Genomic DNA, 19,117 nt, shown 5'->3' with positions numbered 1-19,117 from the left:
GTGAAGGCTCCGGCCCCGGCGTGGGAGCTCAACGTGGTGCTGACCAAGCTCATGGGACCTCCGTTCGAGCCTCTGCACTCAGCTCCGTTGAAGTTCTTGTCGTGGAAAACAGCGTTTCTTGTGGCCATCACCTCCGCACAACGGGTGGGAGAGATCCAGGCCCTTTCCTGCAAGCCCCCGTACTTGACTTTTCACGACACGAGGGTAGTGCTCAGGACGCACCCCTCCTTCATGCCCAAGGTGCCGTCGGACTTCCACCTCAACGAATCCTTGGTGTTGCCTGTATTCTTCCCGTCGCCTTCGTCGCCGGCTGAAAGGACTTTGCACTCGCTAGATGTGGCTAGAGCGCTGAAGTTCTACGTGGACCGCACAAAGAGTTTTCGGAAGACGTCACAACTTTTTGTGAACTTTGGACCTGTCAATCAGGGGAAGGCTCTCTCAAAGGCTTCCATTTCCAGATGGCTCTCCGGCTGTATCATGTACTGTCATCGGTTGGCAAACCAACCGCTGCCCGGCCGTCCGAGAGCCCATTCCACCAGAGCGATCGCAGCTACCACGGCGTTCCTATCTGGTGTGCCCCTGCTGGATATCTGCAGGACTGCTACGTGGAGGTCGACGCACACCTTCACGAAATTCTACTGCGTCGACCGGGATTCCAGGGAGGAGTCCAGGGTCGGCCAGGCAGTGCTGCGCAACCTGTTCGCTTAAGGTGAGCCTGGTGAGGAGGTAAGAGATGCTTAATGTTGAGTTGTTTTATTGCTTAATGTTGAGCCTGTTGCCACCTCCCGTGGTTGTGCATGTGTGTACTGCTATGTATTCTTTTATTCATGAGCATATGAATCCATGCCAGACCCCATTGCTGGAGAAGCAACAAGTTACTTACCTGTAACTGTTGTTCTCCAGCATGGGTCTGGCATGGATTCACATGCGAACCCTCCCGCCTACCCCTCTGCAGCTCTTCACTTGGTCATACTGCCACTTCACGTGCTACCAAATCTGAGGATGGCTGCCAGAGGCGGGGCTTAGGAAGATGGCAGTCATTGGCTGTGGTCAGTATGACGCAGAGATCAGTGATTGGTTACTACTACGAAAGACAGATCAGAAACGAAACTGCTACTGATTTTTCTTTACCGAGGATTCCCAGACTGACGACGGGGAATATTCATGAGCATGTGAATCCATGCCAGACCCATGCTGGAGAACAACAGTTACAGGTAAGTAACTTGTTCCATCTCTCCCGTGCAGCCCCAGCCAGTGGCTGCACGCCTCTGCAGAGGTGGAGTGATAGTGGATGACCGCCCAAGTTGATATATGTTGCCTTTCTGAAGGTTCGCCGCCTGCAAAACCTTCATTTGTGCTATTGGCTGATGGGGAAACCCCCGATCCCATTCATTCATGTGTTTCGCCGGCAGGTCAGCATTTTAGCAAATGTCTTGGTTTCACCAAAAAGGGCGGCACTTCTCGGATTTATAAGCAGAAATGGTGCAGTTACTTAGTTGGTGACTGTGGTTTATACTAATCGCGGTTCTAACCCTAGCTCCCCATTTCACCTCTGTTTGGAACCAATGGCAAATATCTTTACCTGCGTCTTCTCAATCCTATTATCTGACCGAATTGGGCGAAATGCCAGTATTTTCACATTATAAATAAGTAGATAAAAGACTAGAGCCAGGGCTCCATCACGCAATGCAGGTGGTGTATGAATATAGCCCATGTTCTGCACGACTGTGCACGTGAAAGAGCATGCTGCCACTAATATCCAAGTTCCATGTGTAGATGCTTAGCAGATTTATGTGCTCAGGGGTAACCCTCTGGCCATAACCGACTGGATTTCACTGTTTTAGGTGTAGGGTGTAGGCAACTGGACCTTGTGGAAAGGCCAATAGGGCAGACGTACCTTCAGGCGCAGGTCAGTCAGACGTGTGACTGGTTCTGCTCCACACCTGCTTGCCTTTCAGAGATACCGGACCAGAAGTGCACTCTTTTCTGTAGCGTCCTGCAAGTCTGAACTTCTTCGGAAAATGTGGTCTAGTGGCTAAATTACTAGCTCTGATCTCAAGGAACTTGGATTTGAACCCTACCTAACATGATAAATTAACTATATTAGAATCAGGGCTGCTCCTGTTAGAACCAGAACAGTTTGTATGTGTTCCATCTTGTTGCACATTTGGCGTCTGAGTATAAACCATGTTCTTTATGTTGCGTTCAATTTGTAGGAGAGTGAGAAACAATCTAACGAACGGAAAAGTGTTTTCATTCACATGTGTGTTCATTTGATTTGATTTCCCCATAGGCCAGAAAACACTGTGAGATCGCGACAAGCTCCAAGTCCCGTCAGAAATGGCCGGCTTCAGTTCCAACAGGTCTCTAGGCCTCCCACGCGCAGCGGAAGCCGGACCAGCATCTCCGAGTACAGCATCTCATCGGCCTGTAAGTTCCAAACCAGGGGGAAAGCATATTGGTATGATGTCTGGGTAGTAATCTCAACTCTCATTATTTGAGAAGCCCCATAACCCTTGGTACCAAAGTACAGTTAATTTCCTTCCCGTCAATTTATTTCAAATTCCCCATTGAGGAATTCCCTACATGCCCTTCATAGACCTCAAAGATAGTTTTAGAATTGGGGGCATCCGTTAACGTATCTTTTGAGTGCATTAATGCCTTCCAGTATAATGGGACTGGAAAACGCGAACCCTCACTGGAACCTGTTTTATAATCTGGAGAGATAGAAGGGAGGGGAGGGGAAGTGATGCTTACAGGGATGACCTGCAAAGGAGAGAAGTTGCAATCTTCTAGTGTCTTCTTCCAACAGTGGAAAACATCTAGAACAGCCTTTTTGTCTAGTATCACTTGGAAATCATTAATGACCTTCTCGGCCAATCAAAATGTTCGCAGTGCAGTGAATAACTACTGACATTCGGTGCATTTTGAACATTCTCATTTCAAAATCAGGCAGGGAAGCAACAATTCAGTTTCTGGGCAAGGTATCTTTCAACAAGGCATTCTCTCGGGAAGGGTCTTTATTTCACTGCAACATGCAATTTAACACACCAAAGAGAACGGTAAGTATGGGAACATGTTTTCACTTTCTTTTAGAGAAACCGTTGACTTTTAGATTAAACCTAATGCATGCTCATGTGAAACCTGTTCGTTTAAACACGCATGCAAGTATAATTATGAAGACAACCATGTTATTAAAATACTACAAAGGAAAATCGCATTTAATCTACTGACAGAGCTTGCTATTTTATTAGTTACAATTTTAACGTGTTTTACTTCACCACCAAAAAGTGTATTGCTAGAATCACTATTTGCTAATAGCCTTACAGACCTCGGTGTGGGTCATTATTGCTTTGGGATAATTACCTTTTCCCAACGTATGATCTCAGGCAAAGCGGATGATTGTACTGCGATAATGACCCCTCCATCGATCTAAAAGGTCATATTAACAGCAATGTACCCCAGGCAGCTAAGGGTGGCTCCCACCGCACTTGAACATTCACATACAAAGATGCCATCTTGAACAAGGTTCTTTGAACACCAAGAGACACCAAACAGCTGCCAGCCTCAATTTGACTGATAGGAACTCACAAAATGGGTGAAGAAGCCTTAGCAAGGAGATGGCGATGGGTAAATCAGCGACCCACAAGGAGGAGATGCAGTATCAGGTCTGTTCACACAGTACATCCTACGTGCAATCCAGAAGGCAAGATCGATGCCGGAGCAAAACAAAAGGCGCTGCAGGGTTGGATGGCGGTGTCATAAGTTCTCCATGCAATAACTTAACAGGGAGACTGACCTTGTTAGCAGTGACCTTGTTGCAGCAGTGATTTGCAGACCGAGAGCAGTTTCCCTTTTTACCCCCATCTCTCTGTATATCCTGAATATCGGACAACAGAGTTGCAGAGGTCCCAGGGAAACCCCTCTGGGGGGGAAAAAACCCTGTAGTCGTGTCTAGTGTTGAAGGACTGTATGTTGCAGCGTTCTTCTCTGCAGGGATATGGTCCGTGTGAATATGTTCAGCTGCTTCTCTTTCACTCAGCATTCGTTTCCCGCTGTTTTGATCTCTGGAGGCTCACCGGATTACTATCTTACTCGCCCATACGGACAGGAATGAAATAAAGAATATAAACACAAGTGCTAGTGCTGCGCATGGTTATCGTTGAATATTGTATCTCACGTACCGAGGTAATGTTAGAATAGATGTCGCGTGAGTATAGGGAAGAAGGCGTAGGCTTGCTTGCTGGCTGGCTGGGTTTGTGTGCATCTAGTATAGAACAAACAAATGAATAGGTGGACAGATCGGAATATGGACAAAGGCAGAATGAACGAGGACAGAAGAATAATGTGAACAAACTTAAGGCGTGTCCAGCTCAGAAAGTAGCAACGCACTGTTGTCCTGGCAACACTTGCTCTTAACACCTTCCACAAAGAAAGATCATTCAGAGCATGCAATGCATAGACAGTTACTTGGCACACCAGGCACTATCTTGGGAGAAGAATAGAACAGCGGGCCAATACGCCTCCATCTATTCCAAAGTGAGTGTTGGCGGAAACGACTCATTCGCTCCCTACCAGCCCATGCAGCAGGCATAAATGACATGATCACCTCCCATAATCTCGACCTCTGTGCTGTTACAGAAACATGGCTACATGAATCCTATGGCTCTTGCACTCCCCACAGGCTACACCATCTACTGCCAAGATCGCCCACTTTCCAAAGGAGGTGGGGTAGCCCTCATTGCTAAAGACACCATAGCCATCAGAAGAATGGACCAATCCAACAAAAGTAATTGTGACCTCCTCTCTCTTAAAATTACAACATCACACAACTGCACAATTACACTGCACATTGTCTACCACCATCCGGTCCCATGGCTGACTTCCATTCCACCATGACACACCTCATATCAGACAACCTCAAACCCTCCTGCAGAGTCATTCTGGCACTGCAGGATCCTAACGATGCCAAAGCTATGGAGACACTTGGCTTCTCATACTCCATAACTAAAGCAACACATAGTAAAGGCAGGATCATAGGTTGGCTATCCCAGCACAACTGCCCACCAGTTATCGCATCCAACTCTCCCCTCCTTTTCATGGACCACCATCTCATCCTCTTCACCTTCTCACTTCTGAAGCTCCATAAACCTATCATCACGCCTCTCCCCTCCTCCACCACCAGAAGTGCACGCCTCCTCACCAAAAAAAGGTTAACTCCTTACCTCAGGGTGCCGGCACTATTGGCCCCTTTCTCCAAAGACCCCAATGTACACGCCATCCCTCAAACACACACACTCAAATGCAATTGAAACCATCGCACCCCTAACTATCCGCAAAGCCAAGTGTACCAAGCATTCCAACACTTGGTTCACTCCAGAACTCACAGACCTGTGCTCGAAAAAACGCACAGCCCTTTCAAGGTGGCAAACTAACCAACTTGCCTCAGACAAGCTTGAGTTCAACAAAATATCCAATAAATACAAAACAACCATCATTTGCGCCGGGGCGAATTCATTCAACACAAGAATCAACAATGCTAAATCTAATTGTAAGGAGATATTCACCTTCTTCAGGGAGCTAGAAACTCCTCCCTCCGAAGCCGTACACAAAAATGAAACTTGGTGTGAAGACATCCAAACAGCTATGATACACAAGCTTGACACCCTCCAGAACAAAATTCGAGCCAACCATCTTCACCCACTCCCCTCCGCTACTGCACAGACTTCTAACCACACCGATGAGGCTTCTAACATAAAACTCTTTTGATCCAGGGGAAGTCAGTGAGACCGAAGTCGCCTTAATCATGAAGAACATCAAACCATGCATGTGCAAAGGGGATATCTGCTCTGCCTCTCTAATCAAGAAGTGTTCGGACCTGCTAACACCATTCATCACTGCTTTTACCAACGCCTCCTTGGCATCAGGAACGCTCCCTGCCAGTCTCAAAGAAGCCTGGGTTAGCCCACTTCTAAAAAAAAAAAATAAAAAAAAAAAAAGAAATTTCTCGACCCATGTAATCCCAAGAACTACAGGCCTATAACCACTGTCCCCTTTTTACTCAGAATCCTGGACAAAGCAGCCTACTTGCAAGTCCAACAATTCCTTGAAGCAAACAACATCCTGGGCTCCCGGCAATCAGGATTCCGTCCTGGCCGCAGAACTGAGACGGCATTACTGGACCTCAAAAACCAAATTGACGATATCAGAGACACAGGCAAACCTGCCCCACTAATCTTCCTGGACCTCTCAGCAGCGTTTGACCTGGTGGATCACAAACTACTCTGTCAACACCTCTCTACCTCAGCCTTCTTCTCTCCTGAGGCAATCACATGGATCACCTCCTTCCTCCAAGGAAGAGCTATGTGTGTCTTCTCAGACCAGGGAGCCGCATCCCCAGCCACCATCCAATTTGGAGTTCCTCAAGGTTCCTGCCTCTCCCCCACTCTTTGCAACATTTTCACCATCTCCCTATTCAACTTACTTGACTCGCTCGGCATCATGTGCACTAACTATGTTGACGATACTCAAGTCCTCACTCTTGTCCGGTATGTACGAGGCTGACTCCAAAATGCTTCACTCCTTCTACACCACCATCCACACATGGATGGTGGAAAACTGGCTCTGTGTTAATGGGGATAAGACTGAACACTGTTAGCCCCCACTGACTCTCGCATTAAACTTGTGACCAGTACCTACCATTCACTATAAACAACTCCTCCTTCCCAGTAGCTCAATCAGTCAAAACCTTAGAAGTTTACCTGGATGCCAACTTAACTATGTCTAGGCAAGTTAGCGCAATCGCTGTTTCGGCAGCATACTACTCCAAACTCCTAAACGCCACCAGACCATTCCTCTCCACCTCAAATTGTCTAGTCATTGCCGGAGTCTTAATAGGCTCAAGACTGGACTATTGTAATGCCCTATTTTCAGGAACTTTGGCAAAAACTTGGACAAACTCCAAACTATTCAAAACAACGTCTTGCGTGCTGCTCTGGCTATTCCCAAAAGGGAACACATCTCAGCAGCTAGACAACAAGCGCACTGGATACCTGTCTGCCAGCGCATCCTTTTCAAAACACTAGCCCTCACACACAAATGTATGCATCACACAGCACCTGCTACTTCTCTCTGAGTCATCACCTACCACACCTCTAGACCCACAAGAACACCATATGCCAACTTACTGCCTGTTCCCAGAGTCAAACGTGCCAGAGGGGGAGGAGGGTACAAGCTTCAATAGAGCCGCCTACTGACAATGTACTATATTTGTAGGAAGATGTTAAGTTTATGTTATGTATGTATCTTTACAATCAACGTTAGCCAAACTCAGTTAGGGGCTCATGTAACCCAGCCTCCTACCTAAGTAACTATGCTCATTCATGTAAATCTGTGGGCTTATGTAACCCTGCTGCCCAACTCCATGAACTGTAACTAAGACGTAATCTTGTATCGGTGCCTCATGCCCCTGGGCTGTGTGCGCGCTTTATAAATGCAAATAAATACATGACAGTTGGCCTGTTGAAACAGGACTTACACAAAACGTGTCACAGAGTAGGGGAAACAGAGAAGAAATTATCTGAATTAGAAGATTTAACAACACCCCTACAGTTCAAGTGCAGCAACTGCTCAATTAAATGCGCCAGCTGAAACAAAGGATGGACAATGCGGAAGGCAGAGCAAGCAGAAACATTATACACCTCAACGGCATTCCCAAAAAGATAGGGCGCACAGAGTGCCAAGCAAGGAACCACCAGCCCTCCCCACGACAGGTTATAGCAAAATTCTTGAACTACTATGTTCGTGATATCATAGTGCAGGCTGGGAGGTAGAGGGGCACATTAGAAGTAAATGGGGCAAGGGTCACAATAAACGGCAGTTTGACATGGTGCGTAAAAAACTGAAGGCGAAAGAGATAAAATACGCCACCATATACCGAGTGACATTCAGAGTTATAGGTCCCTAAGGTGTCCGATTTTTTACAAACACAATAGAAGCATGAGACTGGGCGGTGACTACTGCCCCAAATAAAGTAGGACAACCAAGGGGACCCAGAGGGGAAAGAAAGGACAACAGGATTTCAGGTGACAGTGAAATGAACGTCGAGGCAGGATCCTATTTTTGATGAATTTATACACATCGCACCGCAAGAGACGTGAGCGCTGAGACACCTTTGGGGAAAAGGAAGACCATCACAAAGAAGAAATGACAATATCCAAGAAACAAGTAAAGGCATATCCGTACTGAGTTGGAGCAAGCGGGCAATCGCACAGTCCCTTTAAAAGTTTGACCCTCACCAAGGGGTGAGGATGAACCGGTTTCAGTTCATAAGCGAGAGATGCTACAAGTTGGGGGCGGAGTATAGTTCGGGGGGGGGGTTCAACAGGTTTCTTGGTTGTTGATTGTGTTAATAAGTCAGGGGCCACATCCCAGAAGGCGCCTCACCCTTACGATGGCCCCAAAACACTAGATGGCAGAAGAAGGCTTGCACAAGTGGGACATGCTAAATACAGGTTATGCTTGACAGTGATTGAAAATCAAAGTTAAAATGTCTCAAATGGAATGCCAATTGTTTAAATGATCAAATATAACGGGAGCTGGTCACCAAACACCTAAATGGGCTCAAAGCAGGTAGTGTTATTACAGGAGACGCACCTGATGGGCACCTTGTGCGGATTGCAGAGCCGGGCTCACTACAAAGTGGTGAAGCACGCAGGATGCTATAGGGGATCAAGGGAAGTAGCTAGCCTAATCAAACATACCATTGCCCTAAGAGTCAATGGTGGTCATTACAAGTTGGGCGGTAAGGGATACCGGGCACCTAGTAAGGAGACCGGTGCCGGTAATCCCTTACCGCCCAATTCCGAGGTCCCTTAGCGGGAACCGCAAGGGACGTGTGGTCTGACCACACGTCCTTTATGGGTCCCGTTAGGGGACCAGGGCGCTAATTAGGCATCCAACTCCTCTGCAATGACGGGAACAAGCTTCCTGCTGCAGGGAGCTGAAGGCCTCGATCCCTGGACCAATGGTTACAGAAAGGTAAGTACATGTATTTTGTCTAAATGTGTGTGTGTGTGTGTGTATGTGTGTGAGTGTATATGGTGAATGGTGTGTGTGTGTGTATGGTGAATGGTGTGCGTGTGTGCTTATGTTTGCCTGGATTGCGTATTGCTAATCTTTATTACTCCTAGCCTTACTCTTCCTCGTCCCAGTACTTGTGTATGAGGCACTTTACCTCTTGCACAAATACTGGGACGAGGTAGAGGGACATGGAGGTAATGGCTGGTTAAGTTAGTTACCTGTAATCTTCATTACTTCTAGTCCCAGTCATCCTCATCCAAGTACTTACCTATGAGGCAAGGTACCTCATACGTAAGCACTGGGACAAGGAAGAGGGACATGGAGGTAGTTCTGGGTTTGTTAGTCTAGGTCCCGAGTGTGGCGCGACCCGTGAAATGTTGCCAAACTGGGGTAGGAGGTCCTCGGCATGGCTCGCAGGGGGTGGGGTGCCCTAGATTTTGTGCTACGCCATTGCCAACAATACTACTGGGCAATTAGTTGTGGCAAATTAATGGGAGTTTGGTGGGGCGAATACAGCCCACACAAAGCTGGCGGTAACCCTAATGGGAGATAGACCCCCCCCCCAACAAATACTGTACAGGAGTCTGGGTGATATGATATGATATGATAGGTTATTTGTAACACGCTTAATACCCAGAGGTTTCTAAGCACGGAACCGGGGATCGAACCTGTTTTGCTCCGTGTCGTCTTGCTTCCAAGGCGAGCACGTTGCCCCCGAGCTATCTTCCCGAGAGGGTGGGAATGAACTACGCCTGCAGGCAGAGTATCATGGAGATTAGGAGATAAATCATGTACACCATGGGTTGGAAAGGGAAAATCACAAAATCAGCGCCGTTGTGGGAGAACACGAGCATCCCGGAAGTGTAAAAACTGGGGAAACAGCCGATAGGGGCCAGCAGAGGGGTTGTTAAAGTAGGGGACATGCCGCAAGCGGTGGGATTTGCAACATTTCCTGCATTGCGTGAGCAGTATGGGCTTGACACAGCAGTTTGACACAGGGATTCCTATAAAGCATGCCATCCAGACCCAATTTGAGTGAGAGATTGATATTCCGAAACATAGTCAACCTTCACTGACAAACTGGAAAGAAAAGCAATATCAGTTCTATATCACGTAATAAGTAACTTTACCTTGAATGGATTGTGTCCTCCCACGTATTCCTCATCTTATGATAGCTCCATATCCAGCTTCAGCTGTTTCGGTTAAATGTTCCAGCAGGGGGCGCTGCGTGCCAATGCCTGTTGACTCAATGTCCCTCGAGGGCCTCTGTCTCGGTGTCGACGTCATCGATGGTATATAGCGCGCGCAGCGACAATTGGCTTTAGTTCCATTTTGCCGCAAGAGCTACCGCTTCGGAAGATCAGCACACTTCATTTCCTTCACAAGAAACCTTTTGTTTAGTAAAATGACATTGTCGTCAGTATCATCGACTCAGAGATCGGGGTTAAAAAAATGTCACGCATACGGGGCAAATATGTCCCTTACAGACCACCATTGGGTGTGTCTGTGGGGCTTAGGATCCACCCATTTAACATCAGAGTGAGGGTCCTGCCTGTCGATGCCAGAGAAAGCCCAGAAAGAGAACAGAGTGGAGTTAGCTGCAGGAAGGTCTCATAAATCCCCTTCGACAACCCTGTCGAAAAAGCAATTCACTGACAAGTCGAGAGATGAATCTCCTCGTCGGAAGAAAGCTAAAAGGTTCCGATCACGCAGTGGCTCGCACCACTCATCATCCTCACGGTGGTCGAAGAAAAGGCACCACAGATTGCCAACTTCTTCGTCGAGTTCCTCCCCGAAACGGGTCTCGTGCCCAACCAAATTGGGCTCACCGGCTGAGGGGGAGAGGTTCAGACTAAAAATGCTCTAAAGTATTCGAGTATGCAGCCTCAACCCCTTGAAGAAAGATAAGAGCCATGCCCATGTGGACAAACATGACAAAAAGAAGGCAAGGGGCAAAACCTGTGCGCCCTCTGGCCGGGGTGGTCAGGATAAAACTCCTCGGGAGTCCTTGAAGGTTCCCTTGAGTGAAGAAAAGACTGCTTCGAAGACAAAATCATTGACGGCATTGGTCCGGAAAGACTTCACGCCGGTGTCTTTAAAAAAAAAAAAACTCAACGTCGCAGCTGTAGAAGCGCCGACACTTCGAATACTTCGACACCATTGTAGACGCAAATAACAAAACCCTTGTCGAGAAAACTTTAACCCCACTGCCTTGGAAAGACTTTAAGTCTCTTTCCTCAATTTATGAGGATGATGAGCCATCTTTGGATGACTCACGTCCATTTGGGTTACAGTATGGGACACAAGGTGTTCCAGAGGCCTTAATTTCAGAGGACTCAATAGTAAAAGACCTACATGAAACCCTGTAATCTTCAAGTGGGTTAGACACTTCCCCAGAAATAGAGTTCGGCAGACCAGATCCCTCAGACCATGCCGATGGATCTTACAGGCAACTGATGTCTAGGGTCTTAGAATATCTGGGATGGAGCAGGATCCCAGGAGGACCCTCTTTTTCCTTTCCATGTAGCTCTAAAAGGGAGAGTTAATGCTAATTGGGAGACGCCAGAATTAATTCCAGCAGTTAACAAAAAACTGACAAACAAGTACAGAGCATCAAGCAGTGACCCTTAACTATATGACAAACCATCCAACCCCCGAAAGTTTGGTAGTTCAGGCTGCCACTTGTACATCCAAACAAAATGCATACCCTACTATCCCCCCGGACAGAGATGACAAGCGTTATGACTCTTTGGATAGAAAGGTTTCTCTTGCCTTACATCGGCAAATGCCACGTGGGCACTGGCCAAATTCACTTTCACCTTTATGGCATTGAATAGCGATGGCGGCTGAACATATCTCCAAAGGAGAAGAATGTGATGGCTTCTTAAACATTGTCAAGGATGGGAAAGATGCAATGTGCGAATTCCTCCAGACTGGTCCCGACTCTGCTGACGGTATCAGCAAAGCAATGGTGGCTATCACTACAATGTGCAGATTTGTCTAGTTGAGAAAGTCTGGTTTGGCTCCAGGTGTGCAATTTAGACTTCTTATCATGCCCTTTGACAACACACATTTATTTGGCAACAAGACTGACAAGAGCCCGGAGAAGCTGCAGACCTCCAAAGTAGCAGCCAAATCTCTTAGCGCAGCAAGCAGATGGCAACAAACTCGCCCCACTGGTACAACTTGGAGGGGCAGGTCCTTTCACTATTACTCCTCAATTGGAAGGGGGAGACTACTGTCAAAACAAAGAGGTCAGAGAAGACTCCCCCGTGATGGACGGGGAAGAGGTGCTAACACCGCCCAAGCAGGGGCTACTTTACCATCAGCCACTGCTTCAGCTGCCTCAACACCTCTCTGAGAGCTTAGTCCACAAAACCCCAGTGGGAGGCAGACTCTCACAGCATCTGAAAGAATGTCGGTGGTATTACTTATGATGCATGGGCATTGGAAACAGTAGCCCGGGGTGACTGCCTTCCCTTTCTAAAAAGACCTCAGGATCATCCACCGGGTAACAGATCTTTCAAAGTTCCAGATTCACTCCCTATGCAGGAAATCTTGACCCTGCTAGAGAAAGGTGCTATAGAACCGGTACCTGTAGCGGAGAGGATCAAGGGTTGGTACTCCCCCCTACTTTCTAATCCCCAAGAAGGACGGAGAATTGAGACCGATCTTGCACAAAAGACTTGAACAAGTTCCTCAGGAAGGACCCGTTCAAGATGGTTACCCTTTCTCAGATCCTTCAGGCCCTCCGGCTTCAGGACTGGATGGTATTATTGGACCATCAGGATGCTCACTTTCATGTTCCAATCCATCACAAGCACAGAAGGTACCTGAGGTTCACAGTTGGCGTTTCTCATCATCAGTTTCAAGTTCTGCCATTTAGGCTGACCTCCGCCCGAGGGGTTTCACCAAGTTGATAGCGGTGGTGGCAGCGAGTTTCAGGAGGGGGGTGTGGGGATTCACGTCTACCCCTACCTGGACGATTGGCAGATCAGGGCCCGTTGTCCCGTACATGCCCTGGAACATCTCAGCTCCACCTGTCACTCCCTCCACAAACTGTGCTTCTCCCTCAATTTCAAGAAGTCCCACACAATACCATCTCAAAGGCTCCAATTCATTGGGGCTTTCCTAGACACATCCTTGGCAAAGGCCTCAACACCTGAGGTGAGGGCTCAAGACATTCTGTAGATGATCACCAAATTATAGAGTGCACAGCGTCTTCCGGCCTTCGATTTTCTGAGGTTGCTTGGACTCATGAGATCCTGCATTTCCCTGGTGTTAGAGGCTCGCCTGAGAATGCGATCTCTCCAATGTGCTTTTCTGGACTCAATGGTCCCAATTCTCAGGCAGGTTGTCAGACCTTCTTCAGGTTCCAAGCAGAGAAGCACAAGACCTTCTGTGGTGGTCCTACCAGGAAAACATTCTGAAGGGAGAACCTTTTTGGCAACCATGGCCGGAGATAATTGTAGTGATGGACGCCTCACTCACGGGGTGGGGAGCCCATGCCAATGATCTGACAATCAGCAGTCATTGGTCTCCATTGGATTCCGAACTACACATCAACCTTTTGGAGCTGAGGGCGATCAGATAGCGCTGAAGGCCTTTCTGCCCTCTGTACGGGGAAAGAATATCCTCATAATGTGTCGCACTCACCTGTATCTCTGCAGGAGCGATGGATGAGCCTCCTTTGACCCCGAGTTCTCACTTCCCCTGTTTCACCCAGAGGAACACCTGTCAAATAGAAGATGCACACTCAGACCTGGGTTCACCTGATTCCCCTGGGCCCCTCGTCTCTACTATATGCTGTGATGTCCCCTAAGGGATTACCTTGGTTTTTAGTGGGGTGTGCACTCCATCCTGCATTCGCAGGGGCGCGATTCTATGGGAGATTCACAGCCCTACACTCGTAGGGATGATGCCAATGTCTGTTTGCCGAGTTCTGATGCCACACGCTGTTATATGCCTTCACATCGAGGCAGAGTGTTCAATGTGCTAGTTTCTTCACTTGCAAGAAAGTCCTTTCCACAAGGCGAACATTGCGCGGTAGATTTCGAGAGTCTGGTATTGTCCGAATTGTCTTTATTTTGCCAAAGGTATCTTGGGTGAGTAGCGCTGCATGTAGAACTAAGAACCGCCGGTAGGTATGCGCAGCGTTATAGGTTCGAGCGCACCTAGTAATGTCTCTCCTTTCCCTTGCAGGAGTGGATTATGGAGTGCTTGCGCCACAAGTCTGGGTTCAGTGCTACTGGAGAGCCTCGGAGGTCCGGTAAGTATGCACAGAGGTTTCGGTAAGTATGCACAGCGTTACTGGAGCGAGCGCAGTAAGTAATGTCTCTCCTTTCTTTTGCAGGAATTTGGGCGCTCGGACTACGAACCTGGATTCCAGCGTAGTGGGAAGATTCGGTGAGTATGCGCAGCGTTACTGGAGCGAGTGCACTAATAAAAGTTCTTCTTTGTGCTTACAGGTGCCGGTGTAGGTTTCACCTCGTGTCCGGGGAAAGCTGCGGCGTGGAGAAAGCACAGAGGTTGATCCGGAGGTAAGCAGAAGCAGGTTGATCCTGAGCAGGTAAGCAGAAGCCGGATGATCCTGTCATGATGCCTACCCCCAGGCATCCGGACCAAGCCCATCAGCCCCGGGAGCAAGCATCTAGACATTTAGTAAAACCTCAGCAGCCCCGGCTAGGGGCTATCTGGGTTCAGTCCTGGCGCCTAAGGCGCCAGGCTCATAGTCATTACTTACCTCAGACAGACCATGCTGCAAATGACTCCAATCCAACATGAAGCCTGAAAAGGACTATTTTTCTACAGGGACTATTTTTTACTCGGGTGTGGTTCTAGGGACTTCTTACCTGGGACTACTTTTGAGGCTATTTAAACCACGCCCGACCAGCAACACACGCTTCTCGTAATTCTGCATCCAGCAGCGTAACGCTCACCGTGCCTGCAGCCTGCATCCAGTCTTCTGCCACGCCAGCCTCGAATCCGGAGCTCCTAAAACAAAGAGGAAAGAAAGGGACAAGGTTAAAAAACAAACTTATTTCTATTCCACACCTGATTCTGGATCCATCTCGTCTCCGGACCTGTAAAGAACATCATTTCTGCACGCGTCGCACCTCCAGCTGCAGCGCTGCGCCATACTCACCAGTCTTCACAGCATCCTTCGGGTCGGCGCTGCCTCCATCATTTCTTCGCCGAACTTTGTCACCTAGGAGACAAAAGAAAACCACAAGGTGAGCCGAGGGAACCAACAAATATAATTCTTACCACCATAGACTTACCTGATTTACCACCAGAGGCATACTTTTGTGACTCTCCATATTTTCACATGCCGCATCTGTAAAGAGAGACAAAACACGTTTTGCACGTGCAACATTTACCGGACAGCGCCGGGTAATACAGACTCTTACCTGAGCGCCACCAGCTGCCACAAGAGCATCTTTTCACGAGCCAGCTGCAAGACAAGAAAGGAAGGGGGGAACAAGAGTGAACATCGGACATATTGAACTCTATGAACTTAATAGTTACTGGTCCTCGCCAGGAACCTCAGAGTCAATACTCTCCGGAACTCTCCCGAGCCTTCAAACCAGTGAAGTAACTGGAATCGACGCGCCCCTGCAAATCCACACAGGATGGAGAGCTCATCTTTCAAGAATATAAGGTGAGATTGATGTGAGGGCATTTCGGAGGTGATTAGTTGGGGAGGACTGTGGGGGTGCCATCACTTGAATACACAAGTGGCTAAATCCATCTCTCCACTTGCAGGAGAATATTTCTACGGGTTAAGCAGACAAGATTAGGAGGGCAGATCCAGTCAGTCATCGCTGCACTACGCATCACGTGGGTGGAGACCGCAGCTGTCCGGGTCCGACCGACGCCCCTGTTGGAGCCAGGTGAGCGTAACCGATCCGGAAAAGGTAAGCAGATGCAGGATGATCCAGAGCAGGTAAGCAGGAGCACGGTGAGTGTGTTGCTGATGCAGTTTACAGAAAGCAACACGAAGCACTGGAAGAATCTTGGGTTTGGCTTATATAGCCAGCCACACCCAAACACTAGAGAGCTCATGGACTTTCATGCACTTCCTGTTTGGCAATAGGAAGTGGTAACCAAGAAGTTACTACAAACACCAGGAAGGAATTAAAAGAAGGTATCGGCTATGGGTTTTTTGTGTGCCTATGCCAGGCCTGCCAAGCCTCCACCCAGTTTGCCCCGACTACATGCCTGGTACCCATGACATAATGACGGACAACATAGTGGCCATGTACTACCTCAACAAGAGAGGAGGCATAGGATCACTACCACTGGGCAGAGAGGCAATGCAGCTCTGGTTCTGCACAATTAAAGAAGGAATCTCCTTATCAGCAGTTCACCAAGCCGGAGAGGAGAACATGGCGGCGGACGCTCTGCAGGCAGAGCACAGTCTCCCACAAGTGCAAACTAGCTCAGGAAGTCCTTCAAGAGATCTTCACCCTTTGAGGAACCCCTCAAGTGGATCTGTTTGCGACTAGTGTCAACCGGAGGTGCAAACTGTATTGCTCCTGGGAATTTCCCCCAAGAGGAGCTCTAGGAGACGCTTTTGTGGCGGACTGGGAGTTTACACTCCTGTATGCATTTCCTCCAATCCCCGTTATTCCTCAAGTCATCAGGAGGTTAAGAACACTCAGGAAATCCATTATCCTAGTTTCTCCAGGTTGGGCCAGGAGGACCTGTTACCCAGACCTTCTGGACATGTCCATCTGCCCTCAAATGCGTCTGTCACAAAGAGAGGACCTTCTTTCCCGAGAGGTGGGTCGAATTCTCTATCCAGACACTCAACCTTCACGCATGTTTCAGAGAGGTTGAGAAATAAGGATTGGGATCTCCTCGATGACATAATGGCGATTTTGCTTTCGGCCAGAAGGCCAGCAACAAAGTCTTTGTACCGCTGCCATTGGAACAAGTTCTGCAGCTGGTGCAGAGATAAGAATGTGGACTCTTTTTTACATGCAGTACACCTATGGTGTTATCATTCTTGTTACACCTGACTAATCTGGGCTCCAGGTTGGCACAATGAAAGGGTATCTGGCAGCGCTATCTATTTTTAAGCACTCTTCTGAAGAGGTATCTTGCTACAAGATTCCACTCGTTATACCATTTTTGAAAGGATTGACAAATGTTTTTCCTTCGGTCCCTTTTCAAGTCCCGGTTTGGGATCTCAACCTAGTTCTAAAATTTCTAATGTGTGCTCCATTCAAGTCTATCCACTCCGGTTCTTTGAGACTGTTAACTTGAAAGACCATCCTTTTAGTGGCTGTTACATCAGCATGTAGGGTGAGTGAACTTCAAGCCTTGTCCTGCAAGCCTCCTTACACAGTCTTCTTTAAGGATAGAGTGGTTCTTTAGGTTTAACCTTCCTTTCTTCCAAAAATGGTGAATGAGTTCCATTTAACTAAAAAGAAATCATTCCACCTTCTTTCTATCCCCCACCGCATCCTGGAAAGGAAAATGAGAGGCTAAACCCAAAACGTACACTTAGCTTCTACATTTCCAGGATGTCTAAATTAAGACAAGAAGATCAACATTTTGTTGGTTACACAGGCCATAAGTTGGCCTCTCAAAACAAACCTTATCTAGGTGGATCATTTTAGGTATCTGAATGTTACAGATTGTCTGGAAAAGATCCCCCTGAGGGTCTCGGAGCACATTCGACCAGGGGCATGGCTCCTTCTTCTGCCTTACAGAGGGGAGTCCCAATTAAAAATGTTTGTGCGGTAGCAACATGGTCCTCCGTCCACACATTCATCAAACTTTATAGTCTGGACTCTTCCTCAGGTTGGGAAGGTGTCTTTGGGAAGGCAGTGTTACATTCTGTACACACAGACCAATCTCCTAAATTATTATTAGATTGACAATTCTGACTCCCTGCTCCAGAAATACAAACACTGCTCTGGGAGTCTATCATAAAATGAGGAATACATGGGAGGACACAATCCATTTGAAGAACAAGTTACTTACCCGTGGTAACGTTCTTTCGACTGGATGTTCAGTGATGCCAGAAACCAGACACCACACCAACTGTCAGTAAGGAACTGTTTAGAAAATAAAGACGGTCATTTATTGATCTAGAATTCCTCTCTAAACATCCTACTCCAGAGAGGTTAGTAGTGCACGCTGCTACATCAACTTCAAAGGCAGCTGCCTACCTACCATCCCTCCTGACAAGGATGACAAGTTTGATCTTCTGGGTAAGAGAGTTTTCGCAGCTAAAAGTATGGCGTTGAAGGCCAATAATGCCTTTTGTGCATTGGGAAAGTACACCTTCATCTTGTGGGGTGTCATAGCCCAAGCAGGTGACAAAATCATTGAAGAGAAAATGCAAGAGGTATTCCTGAATATTATCCAGGGTGGCAAGGATGCAACGTGTGAACCCTTACTATCAGGTTTGGATGCATCAGATTGTGTGGGCCATAAGGCTGATGAGTCTTGAGAAATTGCACAACTCCAAGGCAGCGGCTAAATCTTTAGAAGCAGCAATCGGCCAAAGTCAGCAAAGCCAGACAACTTCTAAGAGTTTGAGAGGACGTTCGTTTTGCTTTTACTCTTCAGTCGGTAGAGACAGGGGCCAGTTTCTCCAGAGAGGACAAAGAAGATTCCATCATAGAGCGCAAGGTCGCGGAGGTAGAACCGCCCAAGCAGTCTCTGCCTTGTTACCTTCCACGACAGCCACTAGTCCAAAACCACTTTTAGCCCTTAACCCAAAGGTCTGTATGGGTGGGGGAGATTGCCTCAGCATCTCGAAGAATGGGAAGCAGACCCGCTCCTTCTGCAGAAGATTCTCTCCGTGCTGGAGAAAGTTGCCATGGAAAGGATAGCTGTAGCGGAGTAATACCAGGGTTGGTACTCCACTTATTTTCTGTTTTTCAATAAAGACGGAGGAGTGCAACCCATCTTGGACCTGAGATTCTTGAACAAGTTCCTCAGGAAGGACAGATTCAAGACGGTTACTCTTTTTCGCAGATCCTCCAGGCCTTTCAGCTCCAGGATTGGATGGTATCAC

The 19,117-nt window shown here is 47.8% G+C and overlaps 1 protein-coding gene across 7 annotated transcripts in view; it reads left to right on the top strand.

Moving 5' to 3' along the window:
• The window catches only part of ARMC9 (armadillo repeat containing 9), a 1,454,284-nt gene that overhangs the window by 1,143,108 nt on the left and 292,059 nt on the right, over window positions 1-19,117 (top strand). For all 7 annotated transcript variants that reach the window (XM_069617565.1, XM_069617561.1, XM_069617566.1 and 4 more), the window contains one exon: window positions 2,294-2,430. In XM_069617565.1, the coding sequence (XP_069473666.1) occupies window positions 2,294-2,430 (137 nt within the window). The remainder of the gene's footprint in view (window positions 1-2,293; window positions 2,431-19,117) is intronic.

The sequence above is a fragment of the Ambystoma mexicanum genome, chromosome 10 (assembly GCF_040938575.1).
Source record: "Ambystoma mexicanum isolate Mex_15411 chromosome 10, UKY_AmexF1_1, whole genome shotgun sequence".
In the NCBI taxonomy this organism is placed as follows: Eukaryota; Metazoa; Chordata; class Amphibia; order Caudata; family Ambystomatidae; genus Ambystoma; species Ambystoma mexicanum.
The sequence above is the reverse complement of the archived record's forward strand: the minus strand, read 5'-3'. Positions and strand labels throughout refer to the sequence as shown.